We start from the raw sequence: 21922 nt of genomic DNA on the forward strand, positions 1-21922 counted from the left end.
ATCATTAGTAAATATATTATCTATTAGTGTTGCATGCTGGGTTGTTAATCTACTTGGTTTTGTAATTTTTGGGTGTAAACTACATCTATGTAATGTGTTAATAAACTCCTCAGTTCCTGTGTGCTTGTTAGGATTCAACAAATCTATATTAAAGTCACCACATATGAACATTAATTTATGACTTATTGACGAGTAATTTTCTTCCAGCCAGTCATTAAATGTTTCTATGCTGGCTCCAGGTGCTCTGTAGATACAGCTAATTACAACATTCTTCTTTTTTTCCAAAAGTAGTTCAACAGTCACACATTCAAGTAAATTATCAACTACCCTAGACATTTTGTCTACATTCTTATAACAAAAGTTTTTTGACAATAATATGCAGAATAAAAGGTATTGTGTGGTTCAATACAATCTCTCTGGTCAGTACTTCCCTGTAAAATGTCTATAATATTGTAACCAAAAACCGAACATGGAGGAAAATAGGGGGGCAGAGACAGACTCACAGCCCCACAGTGAAGATTTTCATTCTTGTGGTTGTTGATGGAAATACAGTTCATTTGCACTCTTCTGGAGGTCATACTGTATGTCTGACACACTTCCTTTCATAAATCTCTGAGGTTTAGCTTAAGGCCTGTAAATCCAAATATGGACTTTCAGTTTTTACATCATATAAACAATGCTGGGGAAGCTACTTTGAAATCATAGCTTTGCAAGCTACCGATTACTTCACACTGGAAGAAGTTGAACTACAGAAATGGAGAAATCTGTATTTTGTATTATCTTATTACAAGTAAAACAGTAAAGAAAAAATATTTAACTTGCATTGTTTAGATCGTTTGAGCCACATGCACACTCGGCTATAAGAATGGACCTGCTGTTTCTCAGTTTTATAACAGCTGACTGTTACAGTCTTAACAACTAAAACAGTCTTCAGCTTGCACCTTATTAGGCATTATGAACTCTCAAATACTGGTCTAAATAATGGGCCTATCTGTTTACCCACTATAGTAGTCTAAATGGATGTCTCTCCGTTTAATGAAAATGATGCAAATCCCAACATTAAAGCTGCATTAATTAACTTCTCCCTCTCATTTGCTTGCATTAATTAACTTCTCCCTCTTATTTGCTACCATTAAGGGTGATGTGAGAGTCAAAACAAACTCAAGCAGTAGTCCCCTCCTCTTCGTCCCTCCTGCCCTGTCTCTGAAACTAGATCATATGTAGGGACACAATGCCAAATAAAGAGGTTTACATTTTAGTGACATGCATACATTTGTCTAACATTGTTTGATTGTATCTACAGTAACACAAGCAAGTTATACAGAGGAATGTTTTCCCAGTAATATTGATACAGCACTAATGTGCAAGCCACTATCACATCGCCTTCAATGTTGACACACATAACCACAAGTTGCATGTAAAACAAGAAATTTCATGTTACACTTTGATAGTTGAACAAGCTCCCCACTTTTCAAGTTGTCTTTCAATAACTGCTCACTAAAATGCTACAGAGTGCGGTGTTATGCCTGCCATAAACTGGACCAAAACCAAGTACAGCAAAGAGAAAACACTTCTTTACAATTTGTTAATTGATTTATCCACATTTGTGCTAAATCTTAGTTAATGCAGCTTTAAGTATATCACAAGTGAAAGTTATACCTGCTTTAGTAGTGCGGACTTGTGTTGTTTTTCTGTGTGTGTGTGTCCCTGTGCTGTGTGCCGACAGTATTTGCATGGGGAAACCATCTCAGACGCACCAAACCATGAGATCCGGTTGGAGAACTGGAATAGCAACAAGTCCTGCCTGAACAAACAGAGACACTGTCTTACCAAGGCCTTAGTCATTTCAGGCAACTCATTTTATTCTTTTGGAGAATACATATCACAAGCAATTTTCTAAATTTCTCAAATTAACACAGGGATATAAGATGCAGATAATTTAAAGATGTCACCTTGGGCTCTGGAATGAGAATTTTTCACTAATATCTGACTTTAAAAAAAAAAATCAAACTAATTATTAATCCCAAAAATGATTAGCAGAGTTACTGATGAGGAAAGTATTGCTAGATGCATCCCTATAAAGTAGATTAATAACTTCTATACTGAGCAAACTGGACAGTGACCAGTCATAGTCTACAGAGGTTTTGAAGTACTACTCATATTTTATTTGTTTACATTTTCTGCTATGTTATAAGCATAAACTTTATTGCCAAGTATTTCAAGAACACAAAGAATTTGATTCCAGCTCAATGCCCACCCAATGTGCACAACATAAAAACAAAATAATTACACAATATATACAAGTCAAAAATCACAATTATAATTAAATAATTAAACTATGCATCTACTCCCTTACATTTTTAAGGGAAATGTACTTTTGTACTATGGATTAGGGATTTAAAAAAAAACATCTTAGGCTCCAAGTTTCACCTCTGTCAGTTACAACTGTGTAGTCACCAGCCTAATACATCAGTAATAGTCCAATAGAGCAGTCTGACAGGGGCCATTGTGCCACACAGGTTGGTTTATCTAGGGCAGCGATTAACAGCTATTTTAATTACTTTTCAATCTGCCGACTAGCTTCTTGATTAACTGATGAAAAGTTTTGACTATAACATGTAAGAGAAGCGCGTACTCCCATTTTAGCTCAACGTGTTGTCTCCAAGTTCCTGGTTTTCTTCAACTACCTTCTGACAGAGGCTGTAGTTTAGGGAAGAGGCGTGGTTGCTGGCCGCCTGCAGGCGCATTCACGGTTTGGTGCAGCGCTGCACAAGGAGGGGGAGGAGGAGGAGGAACCACTAGTGGGAAAAAGTTAAAGTAAAATGGCTTCCTTGTCTTTGGAACCTACAGAACAATCTGAGAACAGCCCGGAGGAGCCAACGGCAACGGAGTGCAAAAAAGAGAAAGACCCAGTCTTAGTTTCGGAACAGCTGCTCCAGAGTTTCCAAAAGTCGGCTCTACGTTTTTCCACTGACCAAGTATCATGTCTCTGCGAGGCCCTTCTGCAGGCGGGCAATGTGGATCGCTTGTGGAGATTTCTGTCCACCATACCTCCTTCGTCCGAGTTGCTACGTGGCAACGAGACCCTGTTGAAGGCCCAGGCACTGGTGGCTTTCCACCGGGAGGAATTCAAGGAGCTGTACACTATCCTGGAGAGCCACGACTTCCACCCGTCTAACCATGGGTTCCTACAGGACCTGTACCTGAAAGCCCGCTACAAGGAGGCGGAGAGAACCCGGGGCCGCAGCCTGGGCGCAGTGGACAAATACCGGCTCAGGAAAAAGTTTCCCCTGCCCAAAACTATCTGGGACGGAGAGGAAACCGTGTACTGCTTCAAGGAGAAGTCGCGGAACGCACTGAAGGAGTGCTACAAGAGCAACAGATACCCCACTCCGGACGAGAAGAAGAACCTGGCCAAGGTCACCGGACTGTCCCTCACTCAGGTCAGTAACTGGTTCAAGAACCGCAGGCAGAGGGACAGGACCCCGTCCGGGACCCACAGCAAAAGGTAAGACCACTAACACTGTGTAAACACTTATCTGAGGAAATCCAAAAGCCATATCCAGGCGTCATGAACCTTTTTTAGTTGATTTAAAACAGCTGTTTGATCCCTCAGAGAAGTCACTGAAAAGTGATAGACCAATCATAAATGTAAACATAGCCGGCTGCCCTCCACAGGGCAGCACAGAGACAGTGCGTACACAAACTGTAAAGTGCCAAAACTACCAACACAAAGACTCATTGCATCAAGAAAGACGATGGACAGAGGAGCGGACTTTTGACAGTAGTGAAGCCACACAGGTCTGAGACCAAGAGCGTGTTGCTTTGTTATGAAATGTGAGATCCAGGCGCCCACCATGGCTCAGGTTTCCTGAAACCCTGCATCGCTGCCTAGGGCCCGCAGAGCAGGGGTGACCGGGGTTAGAGCGGGTGGGGGTGGGAGGAACAGTCTCCACACTGACTGAAACCTCAGGGGTTTACAGGGACTGTAGGAGGACACAGAGCAGACTCGTCTTCGTTTTGGTGGCGATCTGGCAGATTTGTATGAACCAGAATGACAATGTGCATAGTATAAGAGTTTCTAGGAATGTGATCCAGGTTCAGAGAGTTGTATACAGATGGTAGGTTGGTGTCTTTGCACTTATTACATAATAAAACTAGCCACAGCCAATAAAGAGTATAGTTACAGGTTTCACAGAGAAGATATTGGTTGTCTGAGAATCTCTGGACTTTCTTGTAAACAAAAAATGATTATGAATGATTTTAAACTCCTACTGAGACACACTTCTAGACACGAGGGTGGGAGTGTTGGTGAAGAAAAAATGTTCTGGTTTTTTTCCTCATAGAAATATCACTTTGACAACTGTTTTGGAACATAATGTCAGTGCTACAAGACATTATACACTAATGTGTCATCAATGAAACAATTGTATACATCAAACTTATTGCTATACACATTTAACACACCATATTTCTTGAATTTCAATTTCAGGGAATGAGTTAGGCCTTCTTTGAGCATGACTAAAACCCCACAAAATATGTTATTACAGCAAAACAAAATGTAAATTTCTAAGCTTCCTCTTGACAATTTGAATCGTCCTATACATTCTAGCAATTTCACACTCATCTGCTGTGAACTAAGTTAGGAGATATAATCTAGTGCACAGATGCAGTTTTTTTCTTAATTTATCAGACTCTTAATTCACTGGATCAATGGCAAACAATTCTAAACATTTAACACAATCCTTTAGCACTCCAAGCTTAGCACAACCTCCTAAGTCCACACACACATTCCCCATTTATTTGACCAAGTTATTTTCCCTCCATTTCAGCGAGTCTGATGGCAACCACAGTACTGAGGATGAAGCCAGCGCCATGGACGACACCCCTGACAAACCAGAGGATGTCGCTGGCTCCACAGCTCCCATCATCTCTCTCTCTGCAGCCCCTTGTAGCACAGGAGGTCAGCTTATCCTCAACGGTTCCAGTGGCTTCCTCACAGCATCTCCGCCATTATTACTCAGTGGAAATTCTCTGATCTCTGGTGCTGGTGCTGGCGTCATAATTAACGGGCTAAACTTGGGCGACTGCCAGACGGTCACTTTGAGTCCTGTAGCCACCAACTCTCCTTTGATATTGAATGGGGCTCAGGTAATAACCAAGCCACAAGACATTTCTGTGGCAGAGCCGGAGGTTTCAACCATGGAAGCCAAGACGAGTAGTCTTCCAGCAGCTGGTCTTCGCACTAACGACACTCCGGTCTCAAATCCTCCATCCATCATCTCTCTTCCACTGCAAACCAATACAGACAGTGGCAAAGCAATGGATTACATCAGTGTGCCTGAATCAGAAGGCAGTAGCCAAAAAATATCTTCCTCTTCTTCTTCTTTATCACCCTCTTCACCAACTCTGTCCGCCCCGGCCACTCTCCCTTCACTAGTGCTAACACAAAACACCCAGGAGCCCCTCACCCTCCCAGCGTCTATGTCCTCTGCAGGCATGGCTGTCTCCAGTTCTGCTGTGCCGCTGACCAGTCAGCAAGGGGAGTATGTTGTCTTTGCCACTGCCGGCTCCCAGGTAAACCCTTCTTGCCCTGTGGGTTCCTCCAGCAATACCACCCCTCAGGTCTTTTCTCTGCCCCAGGTTGTGCCTTCTATCCAGGGTATACCAGTATCCCAGCTGGTCCAGCACTCTTCAGGAGCCCAGGTGCCCCAGTGCCCCCAGCTGGTTCCAGTATCGCCCCTCACCTCATCAGCTCCACAGTTTCAAAGCCCCCAGACAGTGAACACGGCCAGCAGACTGGTGCAACAGCAGCAGGATGCTTCAGCAGCGCTTCCCGAAGGTGCCACAGCCATAGTCTCGCAGCTTAACAGCAGCAGTCAGCTGTCACAGCGACTGGCACAGCACCTGGGGGACCAAACCACAAACTCCACACCCACTAAAATTCAGGCCCCACAGGTTATCTCCATATCTTCCCCAACGCAAGCAGTCCCAGTCCCCCAGGCCAAAGGCCTCTCCATGCCTCAGCTGATCCCAGTCTCCCCCATCCAAACTTCTTCTGCCATCTCGTTCCCTCAAGTGGTACCTGGCAGCCCTACTCTCTCCATCCCCTCCGCTGGAGTGCCCTTACAGATCCTGACTTCAGCTCCTACCACTGGAGCCGCCACTCAGGGTCCTCTCAGGATAAACCAGCTAAGGCCCATTCAGAGTGTGGGTACGTCAACCAGCGTGGCCCCTGGTGTGCAGCTCCTCAACTCTGGGATCATTCAGCTGCCCTCTGCTCCTCCAGGTACACTGAATTGGTTAGAAATTTACAAATTTAGCAAGCAGAGCTGAAACCATGCGTTGGCTGACAGTAAATTAATCTGGAACTGTTTTATTAGGTATTTCAATAATCTTTCCTAAAAAAAAAAAGCCAAAATTCTGCCTTTGAAATGTTTTAGATTTTTTTTCATTATACAGTATATGATAGTAAACCATATTCTTTGAGCCATTTAAAACTAGCAATTTGAAGATGTTAACTTGGGCTCAGAGAAATTACTGTAGAATGTGGATTTTGATCATTTTTGTATTTTTCATTCATTGCATAGATTAAGGGATTAGAATAGATGACAAAATGTTCAATTTATGTACAACTGTACTGTGCTACCTTTAGAAAGAACAGATTGTAATACACTTAAAAAATAATTCTAACAGTAGTGGTGCACTTCTGCTTTGAATCTTTTTACAGTCTTGACTATTGTCAGTTTATCATCTGTCACCGCTGCAGGTAATCTTCTCCTTGGTGGAAGCCCCTACCTGAGTGTCCAGCAAGGCAAGCTGATTCTCACCATCCCAGCAGGCATTCAGCTCACCAATCTGCCCCTGAAACCCGTCACCGAGGCTTCACCCATCTCTGCTAACGGAGCAAGTCCAGTTCTCACCCCCTCCAACATTCCTGTAGCCTCCCAGCTTTCATCCACCTCAAGCCACACCCCCATTGTCCTTGGATCATCTCCCCTGAACTTCATCAACTCGTCTCCACCGTACCGTGCTCCAGAGACGGGGTCTGCAACCAGCCAGACCCCTGCCATTCCCTCCCCTCATACCCTGGACCACTCCGTCATCCCCACCCCACAGAACACTCTCACTCCAGAAAGCATGCTCACACTCAGTCCTATGTACAGTGGAGTGACACCCAACACCCAGTTGTCCCAGCCAGCATGGAGCCCTGTGCCCCTCTCCACTTCAGCCAGTCTAACTCTGTTTGACATGCGCAGCAAGGGTGACCTGCCTGTAGACCCGGCTTTGTTAGGCCTACCTGGCGGAGAGTCGCTGCTTTTGGGAAGCCCCTCTCCAGAGCAGGATGTGGAAGCCAGCTCACCACTGGGGAATCCAGAGGAGATGGATGGAGACTCCAAGATTCTTACTCAGCTCCAGTCCGTACCTGTGGATGATGAGCTAGGCTTGTAGTGCGTTTACCTTGCTGGGCAACCCTGCATCTCTCAAAAACAAAAACAATGAAGCATGCAGTAGGTTACAGACTGTTTCTTTTTAATGATCTACAGGATTTTCTTCCATACTGTCAATCCTAAATGTCTTTTAAAGTATGTTTATGTTCTGACATAAACAACAATACAACAGTAATACCACCCTGGTCTCAGATAAACCCTCTGTGGCAGGGTTACATGGGATATTCATCTGCTGGTTCAACATCAGAGTAGTCCCGTGGGTTTCGCATCTCAGAGGTTTATTCCAAAACTGTACGTGCCTTACTCATTTTATCAGATCCACACAGACGACCCAACACAGATTAGTCTGCTTGGCAACATTCCTGGCTTATAAAGGACTATATTACACAAAGTTTCATGGATTTGCCTGTTCTCAGCTATTCTTTGCATTTTGTGGACTGCAGACCAAGTTCAGCTGTACCTGGAAAGAGCTCTCTGTGTTTTTTTTTTTTGCTGGCAGTAGAAGTAGTTTGTTGTGGCTCCACCACAGTAACTATACAGTACACCGGACTATTTGGCAAAAGGACAAATCTTGACACAAATGCACATCTGTCCAGTGTTCAAGAGATTCACGTTTCACAGACTGAATATATTCTTCTGTCAACACTCCAGGAAAATAATGAAGATTGTACTCTTCACAAAGTGAACAAAGTTAATTTTAATTTACTCACTTTTATTGGACAAGTTACACACATACACACACACACACAAGCAATTTGCCTCTGGTACAGAACCGAGGTAGCCATCTGCGGTGCCAACTCACACACATACACACGACGACAGCGGCGTTGTCCCTACAAGCTGCTGGCTATCGGGGGCAACTTGGGGTTCAGTGTCTTGCCCAAGGACACACGGACCACGGAGAACGAGAACCATACTGCCCACCTGCCGGTTAGGGGACAACCGCTCTACCTCCTGAGCCACAGCTGTGACCTTTATCTGAAACCAATGAAACTTAGTGTCTTCAGCTTTTACTACATAATAGCTTTGAGGGTTAAATAGCATTACAAGAGTGGTGTTAACATAAAATAGTGTTAACATTACAACAGTATTGTCTTACTCCAAGTTACTCCAGCCTGTGTTTGAACATGCAGGCAACTTCCATCTTATCAGTAAACTGTTTTGTAGTACCTTCGGCAGTTTTCTAGTTAGAATCCTGCTCTACAATAGTGAAACTATACCAGAGGAAATAAAAGGGTTTATACTCTATGCAATGCATGTTTAGTACATCATAGGACACTATGTGGCACAGTAGCCAAGTCAAAAAGCCAGTACACTTGGGAGATGAAAAGAAACTTTTGAATCCTGAGCTTTTAGACAAAGTGCGACGGTGCATTACACTGCTGTGATCCCACTAACTGATATTTGTTTCCAAATGCATCCAGAATCTGTCTGTTGAAATTGATAAGTGCCTTATTTTAAAGCTTATAGGTTTGATGTTTTTTTGAATAATTTAAAAAAAAAATCTTTTTACACAGTTGCTATATACCCAACTAAATTTATGGATTTACATTTCTGGATTCCATTTGAGCTCCAGTGAAGCACAATGTGACAGTTTTGATCGCACAGTCATAGCTCCGTCTTTTTTTTTTTTTTTGTATATTTTGCACATTTCATTCACACAATGTTTACGTTGAGCTGCCGTGTTGTTATGATAGTGGGTGGACTTTTCTATTTTATTCTGCCATGTCCTGTTCTTTCTTAATTGGACTTTTAATGACAGAACAGCTAAATGCTCATCACCCTGTGAACTTTCCACAACACAGGTAGCAGTCATACCTTTGGCCACTCATGGTACACAAAAAGACACTTCAGTGCCTCATCTAGTTACAATAATGACCTTGTGTTTTCTTATCATTATGTTTGTTGTTTGTCTCTTTTGTACTTTTAATCTATTTAAAGCATGTACCAATCAATTTTTGCTTTTAACTAAAAGAAAACTAGTTCTCTTGGATGAATGCTGATAGGAAATGATATTCATTTTCACTTGGAAGCTCACACTATTGTGCAAACTGAGGGTTTACAATCTCAGACTACAGGTATGAAATCAGTTGTGATGCTAGACTGGTCACTTTGAAGTACGTCATCCCCCCCGTTAATAAATTTGAAGGTCAGCTGTTCTAAGCGCCTTTTGGGTAGATTACTAAATGGCTTGGACAAATCAATTTTATTCTAAATTTTGCTTAACACTTAATTTGTTAGGGGCAAAGGGAAATGTGTCCTTACATATGTAAAACCACGGTAGCTTGAATTTGTTTGAGCTTTTTTTTTTTTTTTTAACCAAAGTATGTTGACATTAAAGCCTGTGAGGGCTTGTGCACATTTGTACCCCCACATTCATTTGTAGCCTGGGATTTGTTTTGTTTTTACTCTCTTATCTGACTCATAGCGAAAATGACTCCAGATTTAACCAAAGATATTGTATTTTAGACAGCTTGTTTTGGTAGGTTTGAAAGGGATCATTTGTTTCTATCATTCAAGGTTCTTGTTTTCCCATTTTGTATTCAAATGCATTCTATTTTTTATGTTACATGGTATTGTAATAAAGTACATTTACAAACAATGTACTTGGCCATCACATTTTGAAACGTTTAATATGTTTAAATGAGTAATATGTTTCTAATTTGGCAAGAAAATTTTATTCAAATGCGTTTTCTCCCTGCGATGTGGAACCCTCATGCATTCTCTCGCTCACTCTTTGGGTGAATGCCAGTACAACAGCAAAATTCAAACATGAGTGTGAGAGTATACGTGCATGTGTTTGAACAGGAGAGGCAGGGGTGTATAGTGTGTTGTTATTACCCTGATGGTCTCAGGTTACCTGCGACTCGATTCTGCCGGGGCACGATGATGGGTAATGATAAGCAAACATGCACGTTTGCTTAGATTTTGTTCACCAAGCCGCAAAAGCAGTGCTCCACAGAGGCTTCAGCTCCTGTACACACGTAGAAGAGGTCGTGAGAAGACATCTCCACAAAGACTTTGGTTCAACTTTCACCTCAGGACTTTTTTGACCACCGTCCTGTTTCCACAACAATGATCTTCACAGCAGAGCAGGTGGCTTGTGTGTGCGAGGTCCTACTACAAAGTGGTTCCATGGATCGTCTTGCCAGCTTCCTCTACACTCTTCCTCCTCCATCCCTCTCCTCCTCCTCTCCCTGCCCTCGGGAACTGGAGAGTGTGTTAAAGGCCAAAGCCGCAGTAGCCTTTCACCAGGGGCGCTTCTCTGACCTCTACACCCTGCTGGAAGGCTTCCCCTTCTCCCCACGCAGCCACCCACTCTTGCAGCAGCTCTGGCTCCAAGCCCATTATGCTGAGGCCGAAAGGCTGAGGGGCCGTCCCTTGGGAGCTGTGGGGAAGTATCGTGTAAGAAGAAGGTTTCCTCTACCACACACCATCTGGGACGGAGAGGAGACCAGCTATTGCTTCAAAGTAGACCAAATCTTATCTTATCCTAAATACATGTTATTTATCCTTCTGGTATTCACATGGTAAGAGACAGTGAAGTCTACACGAGTCGTGATGTTTGCTTAGCTGTGAAAGAGCTCATCAGTAATGGAGGCAAACTAGAAAGGCCAGTGGTATAAAGTAACTTAAGTACATTTAGTCCAGTACTTACTGTAAGTGCAAATTTGCACTATTTGTATTTGACTCAACTATCTTATTTTATGCTATATTATACTCCATCACATTTCAGGGGGAAAGTTTTCCCTGCTAAATTTATCTGGCATTTATAATTAGTCTATAATTAGTTACTGTGTAGGTTCAGATTTTACAGGAAAAATGTATAATCCTCTTCCTTGTTATAGATTAACATACTCAAATGTAGGCCTACCAGATACAACTGTAAAGTCATCATAACAGTAGCATATATTAATATGATGCAATGAGATTACTGTATGTTAAAAAAGGAACCATTTTTATAATGAGTACCAGTGCTGGTCTACTTTCAGTTCAGTAAAATTTGGAATGGAGGTCTTTCACTTGCAATGGAGCACTTTCACACTTTGGCATTAATATTTTTAACTATCCAAAATCTTTTTCCATCACTGGGGAAGTTAAACAGGTGGAAACAATCAAAAGTGAGACACTTTTGTTTGAAGGGCTTTCTCAGGCCAATGGGCCTGTAAACGACCACATATTGGAAATAACGCTACCCCTCCAATCTTCAGATGACTTCCTGCTGTAATATTAATTTTTATTTGTTCGACATTTTCAGGAAAAATCCCGGAGAATACTACGGCGGTGGTATCACCAGAAACCTTATCCCTCCACACGGGAGAAACGAGAGCTCGCAGCCGCCACCGGCCTGTCAACCACGCAGGTCAGCAACTGGTTCAAGAACCGCAGGCAGAGGGACCGAAGCACATACGTTACCGGGTTAGTGACAGGGAACCGCCTCATTCTAACCATTTAATGTTCTCCGGTGTATCAACATGTTATTTTGGAAAACATTTTTAGTATGGCCTCACTTTTCCAACAGCTAAATGCAGCTAGCTTTACCGTGGACTTACCGCGACAACAGCAGAGGGATAGATACACGGTGACCAAACCACCCACTGGGGTCCAAATTTTACCTGGCGTCATAAATATCAAGACTGTCCAAATCAATTAAAAGTTAGAGTTAAGTTTAAAGGTAAACGTTAAAACCATCCACATTGGCTAAAAAGTAGCACATCTTTACACTAATCTGGGATTTTACCTTACATTGATCAGATATGATTAAAATCCAGTGTCGGTTGACCGCGGAGTGATATGATTTGACCTGCCAATCGGAGCAGACCCTGACCGCTAAGCGGGCACAGAGGGCAGCTGCACGGAAGCCCGAATTTCACTATACTTCATGTCAATACTGTTAAAATAACTTGATTAATCACATTTATTAGACATTTTCAGTATTATCTGTAACAGGTCCCTCATCCTCCATCTTGTATAGTAGGTCTAGTTTTACAGAGGGACTGTCAAAAACTTTGCTCATTTTGTAAAGTATTGAAATAAAATTGGTAAATTGTCTGTGTCAGGTAATTAACACACAGACACACACACAAACTCGGGCACAGGAAGGCCAGAAATGATTAGATTTGACAAAATATTTAATTGATCAGAAATAATCTACTGTTTAAAGTGTCAAAGTATGATTGAAATTTATTATTCACGATTCCCAGTTTGTGGTAACTCCTAGTCTGAAAGCACCCACTGGATGAAAAGGTAACTATATACATGTTAGCGCCAGATGCTCCAGCGCAGCAATGGGCTCTAGAAAAACCCTATTACTGAGGGACACATGGCGTTTCTCGACCTAGAGCTCCCCCTATTGGAGAATATGGCACATGCCAGTATACTTATCAGCGTTTAGGTCATCGTACAAATTGACAAATTCAAAAATAGAAATCATTTTTTCTTTCAGTCAACTAATCAAAAGATCACCTGGTTTAATGAAACAATATCTGTAGCTCACTGGCTGGTTGCAGGAGAAATAGATCCTGCCTTGGTGTGAGGATCAAAAGGAGCTTAGTCTGGACTGGGAGAAATTTAGTCTCTTCATCTTTACAGTGAGTGGGTGGATTTGTTTTTTAAAAGAAAACAGCAATTACTGTTAAATAACTGCTAAAAGTATTGTAAGCAGTTGGTCTGAGGGCAACTAGTCTAGTTTTCCTGCCACTATTCTCCTGTTTGAGAAAAGACCAGGTGGAGGAAAGAAATGATGGTGTGAGTGTCTTTTGATGCCATGGGAACATTTGTAAAAACAAATACAAGACGACCATCTTTCTTGTTTGTTCTTGCAACAATCTGAAGTTTGCATATAACAATTGAAGAGAACTGTTTGCTTTCTATTGCACACAATGGATGTATTATAGTACATCCATAGTACACACATACACTTTGTATGCTTGTATTCATTTTTAACATAGGTTAACAGCACCATCTTGTGGCTAAAATAGGACGTGAAAAATCGGTGTTTTGACATTTTTCTTATGCATCTCTTCTCTTCCTTCAGTTTCCAAACAGCTGGCTCTGGATGTCCCTTCTCTGACAACAACCTTTCACTTGCAGGCAGCCCACGTCCCCAGTGCAACTGCCCTCCACATCTCTCTCACCCACCACCTCCTCTACATCACATTCATGGAGGCCTCAACTGAGTCTGCTCTTTGAATGTTCAATTTGTGATTTCTATTACTTTAGCCTTTTCTTTTTGATTAGTATATTTCAGATATGTAGTCTTGCTTCTTTTTGGCAGCTGAGTTGACGTTCTGATTCCATTAAAATAAACACAAGTGAGGCATATTACCAAAACAATGACTCAGACCCTGGGCCATGACTTGACCATATACAGAACAACATACAAACCAGACATTAAAAGTAAGCATCTTAAGGCTTTATCATTAAAATCATCATAACCAGTTCACAGTTGTGCTGTAAAGCCCTGCACTGGGCGTCCCACATGGTATAAACACGTTTTATAACAATCCGGTTCTTCAACTTGTTAAAGGGAAGTTAAAATAGAATGTGCTGGTAAAATGTTCCCACGTGTACCACATCTACAAGTTACAGAATTTTTCTAGCAGAAACCCTTTTCAGTGTTTTCGATTTCCCAGAATTGCATCAAATTCTATAAGATACTGACTAAAAATAAAAGTCGATTACACTTTTTACTCTACCTTTCACGTGGTGTAAAAGAACTCTACTGACTAAATTACACTGACACACTGTCCATAAGAGCCATATAATATAGCTAGAAATTAATAACAGCAGGTTGTAAGGCGACAGGCTCTTCAGTCAGGTGAAGCTAAAGAGAATTATTCAATGATATGACCTCACTGTCATTCACCACTGTCCCCGTGGAAGGTGCTGGAACAGTCTGTCACAGGTTAAATAATTGATACGGCTAGGCTTTTTGTTTTTAATTAAGCAAGCCTTTTAATTTAGAGGGCTTTTAAATTGAAAAACGTTTCCCAGCTGTTCCTCAAGTACCATACTCATTAACCAGCACAAATTACATTTTAATTAAGACTTCACATGCCCAGATATTTGGACAAGAGTCCAGGGAGACTGGACAGTCCAGCAAGGACCAGACTCGGGTACAATCTGCTGGTATCCCAGTTCAGTACATTTCACCTGGGTCATCTCTTAACCTTTCCTCATAACTGGTGTGCTAAACAGTACGCTGTTTCCAGTCCAGGGTAGAAGTGAGCAGAGGTCTTCAGGTGAGAGCTGCGTGGACCTTCACCACACATACATGTGCTTTGTGTTCAGAAGCCCAGGTACTCGGCCAAAAACACGGCCATGATCTTAGTCAGGTTCTCCACAGTGGGGCGGTGCATGTTCTCCTCTGTGTCGTCCAATGTGTGCCAGAAGTGTGGGAAGGGGGTGGCGACGACGTGTAGCACAGGGACACCTGTTTGGGGTAGGGGGTGGGGGGGATAGTGATGACTGACACTGTGTTTTACACACACATACTATACATTCTAATAAAACCATGTGATGCAGTAAACGTCATTTGGGCTGAGTAATATTTTATCTATACCGCTTATTCCTGAACAGGGTCGCAGAAAGGGTGGAGCCAATCCCAGCTGACATTGGGCGAGAGGCGGGGTACACCCTAGACAGGTCACCAGTGACATGAACTCCACACAGACAGGCCCCGGGTCAGCCGGGGCTCAAACCCAGAACCTCTTTACTGTGAAGCAACAGTGCTAACCACTGTGCCGCTATGGCCAGGCTAAATTCAAATGCATTTCTGATGATCAAATGAGTCATGACGCAGCGTTACAACTCTCTGCTTCACCCGTTATATTATTATATATTATTTTACTATTCCGACTATCCCTTGGTATTGGCAGCAAAATGTTTTACTGTAGCAGAAAAGCTTATTTTACATAACGAGAGGATCCCATGAAGACCTGTGTGTACACAGTGGATTCAACTCGTGACAGAGAATGTTTCTTTTAAACACTGTTAAAAGTAAAACTAACCAAATCCACCATCTCTTTCTGACATACAGTGGATTCACACAATATTTAGACTAAATATTTTTGCACATTTTAGTGTGTTGTGGATTCAGTTTTAATGGATATAACTTGCATTTGTACTCATTATAAACCTAATCACCCATGACTGCAAAGTGAAACCATGGTCAGAGAGTCATCTGAAAATTAATCAAGAGTCAAAAACAGGCACCTCTTACTCTCTAAAGTATTCAGAACCTGCATTTGGTTCTTTGTAGCAGCTATTTCAGCGTCTCACCTCTTCCCTGTCAACAGGGCGCTCTCTAGTGGCTGCTGACTGTAACAACAAACTTCATCTTGCTCCCTAATTTTACAACTTTATTACAAAACAATGGCCTTCAGTGTGAATGGAATTACAATGAAATGTCAAATGAAATGCGGCACCAGAGACACAATTCACTTGGGGTCTAGGCATTAGATACTACAGCTTATATTGGTTTAGGCTCTCTGTGTTGTTTATTGTTAAGAACTTAATGGTGACTGAAGGAGGAATGAAGCAACCATTAGTAACAGACTGGCTGGTCCTTATCTCCTAAAGGCTGAAGTTAAGATTCCATTGTGTAGAACGCAGCAATACAAAAGGGTCTACATGTTTCAAATTACAGTGCGACACATAACAAACATAACAATAGTAGGAAAAAAGAAGTTTGATTAGTGGGGAGACTGTCTTGGCCATCGCTGTGTAAGAAACGTTTTAACCTTTCCTATTGCATTATATATTACTGAATGTTTAAACGGTAAGCTGCATTATAAACTGGGGGAATGAAATATTAAAGACGTGGTGTTCACCTGTCAGAGGGATCGAACAAGTTCCAGTGAGACGTTTGTGTGACTTAGGGCCACGTTTCCAGTCACTCTAACAAACTGGTCTCTGTGGTTCTTTCAAGCTGTTTGCACCTTCGACACAACTGAAAGGCTGGTAATCTATCAAAGCAGCCCCAAGAGACTGTAATGAGACGTTATAATGTGAAACAAAAGGGATCGTCCTGTGGTGAGCGTAACAGAGATTTGAAACGCTGTCATCTTCAGTTTCACTAAAGGCAAGTGCACTTGAGAGGAGTTTTCCAGGTCAGTCTATGTTGACTTGGAGACGGCATCCTTTCATACTATTTATTGAAATGTATATTCACAAAGGTAGACACAGGCATATGTTGTTTACTTCAGTAGAAATAAGAGTTCACCAATTTACATGTTTATATACATGAACAAGAATGAATGTGGTGGTAGGCCATTTGCTTTCAGGAGTGGGTAAGTTAGGAAGGGGGATCGGGGCAGGGTGGGGTTTCAGGAGGAGGGTTGTTCTGCCACCCTCCTGTCCCTCTTCTTCTCCTTCTTTTCTTTGTTGTCATGTAGCCAAGCATAAAAACTGTTGTGCAATACTTTGAGATTTGTTGAATTTCTGGTGTCTAAGCTCTTTTTTTTTCTGCACAAATTGAAAATGTGCACAAAAGCAGGTGGATGGAAACCCACCTAGTGTTGTCACTCACCTCTGTGAAGGAAGGGGATGTGGTCGTCCTGGACAGGTCCGAGGTACACATCCTTCCTAAAATACAACTGCTCTGAGGAGTGAGACATCAAAAGGCCCTGTTGATGGAGTCTCTTCTCTGAGAGTGAGGGGTGGAAGGACAGTAAGGACATAAAGCAGAGAAGGCTGTCAATATTCACAAAAAGGCTAAGGCCACGCTTTACCTGCAGCGATCAGACGGTCAAACCAGCGTGCCGTGTTATCAAAGTGATTCACAATCAGTGGATCAGGACTGCCGAGCAGGTCTAGGAGCAAAAACAGGTCCTAGAGAGAGAGCTGGAAGTAGTCAGTGGCTGCAATGGAGAGCAGTTATTTAAGATATGTAACACACACACACACACACACAGCACATTATAGTGTTAAGATTTGTGACTACGTAAAAGACAAAGCAGGAAGGAGGAAGTTAAAGACTGTAACTAGATCTGGGCTCTTGATTTTAAAAGTTAATTAAATGTATCTAGTATCAGGGTTAGTTATTCATAAAGACCTGATAGTATTGCTGCCGTTAAGTTTACAATAGGCTGTGAGGATGACTATGGATAGTGTGTATTTCAGTGTCCTCACCACAGCCTGGATCATGGTAGCATGTGAGTAGCCTGCAGGGTGAGGTGTGCTGGCCATGCGCTCGGCCAGGTGACGAGAGCCGTACAGTGAGTCTGTAGCAGTCCATTCTCCAAATGACTCCTCACCGTCAAAAAAAACAAGCTGAAGAGACACTGGAAGTTTCTAGGAGGAAAAGCGAGGGAATCAAATCAAAGAGCAGCTACTGGGGCCAGGGTGACTTTCTGCAGTGTTGTCGCAGTGTGTCTGGTGACTACAGAAATCACAGAGATGGTGCTAAATACTGCTGCATTGAACACATGGGGCCAGAGTCAGCAATTTCCACTTTACACTGCAGCATGAGAGGCAGAGGGACAAAATAAAGACATTAGCAAACCTCAGCATCTCAGGTCTTTAGTCTTTGCCAGAGGAAGGGCCACAGACAAATAGGAAACTAATCTGTCAGCATGTGCTCCAGATACTGTCTGAGTCATAAGTGGAACCACTGTAAACTGCCAGAACGTCAATACACGTGTGACAAAAGCAGAGCTGAGCATATACCTGCTGTTTGAATGATCGAAGCTGGGCGTCCAGAGAAGTGGCAAGCTCCAGGATTATAGCACAGGGCACTGCAGAGTCACTGGCTCCCAGAAACACCCTCTCTGGAGCCTGGGGGTTCTTGGGCAGGGCCTTGGAGTCATAGTGGCAGGCCAGAAGCAGCCTCCGAGGGGCAGAAGGGTCCAGAGTGGCAACGATGTTGGTGAAGGTGACCTGGCCACGAGGGGTTGAAGACCGGAAGGAGTCTAGGTCTATGGACCAACCAGCAGACAGCGAGGAGAGCACAGAGGTGATGTGCTGAAGAAAGAGGGTGGGCTCAAGATGAGGGAGGAAAAGAGAGAGAAAATGTGCAAAGAAGAAGCAACTATTTCAGTTTTACACACACCTGCTGTACAGCAAGGCTTCCTTGTGACCCTGGGAGTCTCTCTATTAGGATGGGCCTCAGGTGAGTCTCCCACAGACGTGTCCCGTCCACCTGAGAGGCCAGACGGCGGATCTGAGCTAAAGAGCACTTACTGGGTTTGTAGTACAACTGGTGAAGAAACAACAAGATGGATAAATATTTGTTTAACATCAAGCACCCTGAATACAGCTCCATTGGGCCTGGGAAACTGTGATGGGCACTGTTTACTATCTTCCAACAAACTGAAGAATAATAGTACCAGGGCTGCAAGTAACTATGGAGTAATCCGTCTGTAATTTTTCAATAATGTCAGGAAAATACGAAAAACGTCCTTCTCCATTTTCCTGAGCCCATGTTGCTTGTTTTGGCTCATCAACCCATTTAAATTCAGTTTAGTATGATGTAAAACAAAGCAAATAATCCTTAGTTGACACTGAAGAAACCAGAGAATGACTGTAATATCTCCTTCATTATTTTGTTAAACAATTAATCGGTTATCCATATATCTTATGATTACTATGGTTTTCTGTGGACCTGAGTGTTGAGGAAAATAAGTTCTGCCTTGTTGATCGCTGCATCCATGTGTAAACAACTTTGGTTGCTTTATAAAAACGTTATTATTATGAATGGGCAACTCTGAACGAACTCCTAGTTCTATGTCACCACCTAGACATGGATGTGATCTTTTTACTGTGACATGTTCCGAGCCCACACAATGCAACACGTCTGATGTATTCTCAGTTTAAAGACGGTGGTTCTTACCCTGTCTTTGGTCCGATCTGCGACTTGCCCGCGGTTCACCTGTCCACTAACGGCGTCGCTGGACAGGTACACTCCCAGCACCACCGTCAGCACCAGAACCCCGAGGACACCGAAAAGCAGTACGCGAGCCCGGGTTTTAATTTTCAGATGGACGCCAAGAGCCCGGAGCATCCGAACACGGTCACAGAAGGGCAAAGAGCCGCTGCTCTGCTGCAGAGGCTTGTACCGACGACTGGACCTGGACATAACTGGAGGCTGAGTGTCTCCCAATCAGCTACGTGTACAAATGGGCTGCGGAGCGGGGTAGGAGGGAGGCTGACACAGGAAGTCGAGCAGGACGAGCTGACTGTCAGCAGACGGCTGTTATATTTGCATGTACAGCTTATAATGTCAAGAGAATGATGCATCCTTCGCCTTTGCTAGCCTGTCTTGTGCGGTCCCAGTCTTCGATGGAATTCTAAGATGCCAGTTTCCTGTAGGCATGGCTGACTCTAGGGTTTCATTCGGGTTTAGGCGTAACAGATTAATTCGATATATCTCGTCTAGCTACTCCTCACTGCTGTGTTGAGCTCCTCCTCATCCACTAACAGCTACTAATGCCAAAAGCTGCAAAACTGCCCTAGCTCGTCTGATGCAGATATCCTCAGGCCTATAAACATACATAGTTTACGCCTTATTACGGTAGTCGTCTCTGAGCAAGTAGCGTAATTTCTTCTTCCCCATTTTTATGGTGGTTGAAAGCGAACTTTGTGGCGCCCTACCGCCACCCAGTGCTCAGGATGAGAAACTACAGTAAAAACGTTCGTTGTTCACTGTTGCTCGATGCTGTTACTTGAACAGTTAATCCAGCCTCACATAATTTTGGAGGCAAATATCGTAGCAATTTTTTACTCCACTACATTTATCTTATAGCTGTGGTTATTGGCTTCTTTTCAGATTAAGAGCAGTATAATTTTACATAAAACACAAAATATAAATACAATAAAAAAAACATATAACCAGGGGATTACAGTAAATCAAATTGTTTGATTATCCACAGACTATCCAACAAAACGTTTTTTGAAGAAATTTGGAAATTTCAAAAGACTTCAACTGTTCTTTCTGTGGTGGCCACTTGGAAACTTTTAGCCATTTATTTTGGTACTATGACCACACCCATAGATTTTGGAAAGATGTCTGGAGACTCATATGTAATAACTTGATTTCTGATTGTAACCTCAAATTTGAGAATCTAGTTTTTGGTGTTCATGGTTTTTAATTAACTTAATTATCCTTCAAGGCAAATATTTTCTACACAAATGCAAATTTGAAAAAAGAAAACCCTGCTTCCAATCTTTTTGAAATTACATGGACTTTTACACAAAGACTGTCTGCTCTTCTGAAAATGTTATTTATATCCCTGATTGTTCTGCCAAATTACTAACCAGACGTGGCCAACCCGCAGGTTACACGTATGCTGTATCTCTATCATGTGAAATAAAGTTTAAAAAAAAAAAGGAAAAAACGGAAATTAAAGACAGTGTATACTCATTTGATTGGCCCTCATACAGATCCCGTATTTTCTTGAATGTCAAGAGAATGATGCATCCTTCGCCTTTGCTAGCCTGTCTTGTGCGGTCCCAGTCTTCGATGGAATTCTAAGATGCCAGTTTCCTGTAGGCATGGCTGACTCTAGGGTTGCTTTGACCAAGTTAACCCGGCGGATGTGTTCATTCGGGGTTAGGCGTAACAGATTAATTCGATATATCTCGTCTAGCTACTCCTCACTGACAGCTACTAATGCCAAAAGCTGCAAAACTGCCCTAGCTCGTCTGATGCAGATATCCTCAGGCCTATAAACATACATAGTTTACGCCTTATTACGGAGTAATTTACAACCACAATTTTTCACCACACAGATATATAATCTGGAATAACCGATACATTTTGTATGAGAACAGACCTATATATTTTTTTGGTTTAATAATATTGTGCTTGTAAGGCAGCTTTTCAATGACCAAGGATTGTGCTTTACTTATCAGGAATTTTTATGGTGGCATCTGAGTTAATGTGCAACTAGTTTTAATGTAATTTCTCAGTCCCTCTATGTTCCGTATTATTGACGTTATTGTTTATGGAAGTAGCCATAATCCTTTGTCATAGTTGGCGCCAAAACGCTAACTTACCAAGTTGTGTCATTGTGGAGCTGACTTGATGAAATGCGAAGTTAATTAGCTTGCTTAGGTTTAGGTTCTACAGTGTTGTTTAAACTGTTTGTGTCAGACTTTTTCAGAACAGTAGCTGGGTTTACAACCCATTGTTTCCCCTAGGTTTACAGTATGTACTTTGTGGTACATAAAGTGAAGGATGTGATTATCCACAGGTGCTATCCAACAAAACGTTTGTTTCCCCAATTTGGAAATTTCAAAAGACTTCAACTGTTCTTTCTGTGGTGGCCACTTGGAAACTTTTACCATTTATTTTGGTACTATGACCACACCCATAGATTTTGGAAAGATGTCTGGAGACTCATATGTAATAACTTGATTTCTGATTGTAACCTCAAATTTGAGAATCTAGTTTTTGGTGTTCATGGTTTTTAATTAACTTAATTATCCTTCAAGGCAAATATTTTCTACACAAATGCAAATTTGAAAAA

The 21922-nt window shown here is 42.3% G+C and overlaps 3 protein-coding genes and 1 long non-coding RNA gene across 5 annotated transcripts; 2 read left to right on the forward strand and 2 right to left on the reverse strand.

The window, feature by feature from the left end:
* The first annotated feature begins 1829 nt into the window (after positions 1-1829).
* Positions 1830-7712, forward strand: six5 (SIX homeobox 5). Its single transcript, XM_020624480.1, has 3 exons — positions 1830-3508; positions 4833-6289; positions 6770-7712. Exons 1-3 carry the CDS (start codon positions 2823-2825, stop codon positions 7450-7452), a joined length of 2826 nt encoding a protein of 941 aa, XP_020480136.1. The 5' UTR covers positions 1830-2822; the 3' UTR covers positions 7453-7712.
* Positions 6213-10387, reverse strand: LOC109974334 (uncharacterized). 2 transcript variants are annotated; one of them, XR_002276951.1, is made up of 3 exons: positions 10312-10382; positions 7301-7426; positions 6213-6294 (listed from the first exon to the last, which is right to left on the reverse strand). It is a non-coding gene; the product is annotated as an uncharacterized LOC109974334 (long non-coding RNA). The 2 variants fall into 2 exon arrangements; XR_002276952.1 differs by lacking the exons at positions 6213-6294; positions 7301-7426 and adding an exon at positions 7929-8429 and having other exon boundaries at positions 10312-10387.
* Positions 10388-10507: 120 nt separating this feature from the next.
* On the forward strand, positions 10508-13770 carry six9 (SIX homeobox 9). The gene is made up of 3 exons (XM_020624482.1): positions 10508-10922; positions 11710-11870; positions 13489-13770. The coding sequence occupies exons 1-3, from the start codon at positions 10527-10529 to the stop codon at positions 13628-13630; spliced, it is 699 nt and encodes a 232-aa protein (XP_020480138.1). The 5' UTR covers positions 10508-10526; the 3' UTR covers positions 13631-13770.
* An 81-nt stretch (positions 13771-13851) lies between these two features.
* qpctla (glutaminyl-peptide cyclotransferase-like a) lies at positions 13852-19763 on the reverse strand. The gene is made up of 8 exons (XM_020624481.1): positions 19452-19763; positions 19285-19418; positions 18505-18651; positions 18123-18416; positions 17586-17747; positions 17186-17285; positions 16984-17100; positions 13852-14886 (listed from the first exon to the last, which is right to left on the reverse strand). The coding sequence occupies exons 1-8, from the start codon at positions 19528-19530 to the stop codon at positions 14741-14743; spliced, it is 1179 nt and encodes a 392-aa protein (XP_020480137.1). The 5' UTR covers positions 19531-19763; the 3' UTR covers positions 13852-14740.
* Positions 19764-21922: the final 2159 nt, after the last annotated feature.

This window comes from Monopterus albus, unplaced genomic scaffold, assembly GCF_001952655.1.
Source record: "Monopterus albus unplaced genomic scaffold, M_albus_1.0 scaffold328.1, whole genome shotgun sequence".
NCBI lineage: Eukaryota > Metazoa > Chordata > Actinopteri > Synbranchiformes > Synbranchidae > Monopterus > Monopterus albus.

What these genes read in the sequence shown, in the direction of transcription:
- qpctla (XM_020624481.1), bottom strand. Translation starts at nt 19,530, where the DNA reads ATGTCCAGGTCCAGTCGTCGGTACAAGCCTCTGCAGCAGAGCAGCGGC. An exon ending in GAAGCCTTGCTGTACAGCAG is followed by an intron (nt 18,417 to 18,504) that starts GTGTGTGTAAAA and finishes CTCTTTCTTCAG; the next exon opens with CACATCACCTCTGTGCTCTC. An exon ending in CTACCATGATCCAGGCTGTG is followed by an intron (nt 17,286 to 17,585) that starts GTGAGGACACTG and finishes CTCTCTCTCTAG; the next exon opens with GACCTGTTTTTGCTCCTAGA.
- six5 (XM_020624480.1), top strand. Translation starts at nt 2,823, where the DNA reads ATGGCTTCCTTGTCTTTGGAACCTACAGAACAATCTGAGAACAGCCCG. An exon ending in TCCGGGACCCACAGCAAAAG is followed by an intron (nt 3,509 to 4,832) that starts GTAAGACCACTA and finishes CCTCCATTTCAG; the next exon opens with CGAGTCTGATGGCAACCACA. An exon ending in GCTGCCCTCTGCTCCTCCAG is followed by an intron (nt 6,290 to 6,769) that starts GTACACTGAATT and finishes TCACCGCTGCAG; the next exon opens with GTAATCTTCTCCTTGGTGGA.
- six9 (XM_020624482.1), top strand. Translation starts at nt 10,527, where the DNA reads ATGATCTTCACAGCAGAGCAGGTGGCTTGTGTGTGCGAGGTCCTACTA. An exon ending in AGACCAGCTATTGCTTCAAA is followed by an intron (nt 10,923 to 11,709) that starts GTAGACCAAATC and finishes CGACATTTTCAG; the next exon opens with GAAAAATCCCGGAGAATACT. An exon ending in CGAAGCACATACGTTACCGG is followed by an intron (nt 11,871 to 13,488) that starts GTTAGTGACAGG and finishes CTCTTCCTTCAG; the next exon opens with TTTCCAAACAGCTGGCTCTG.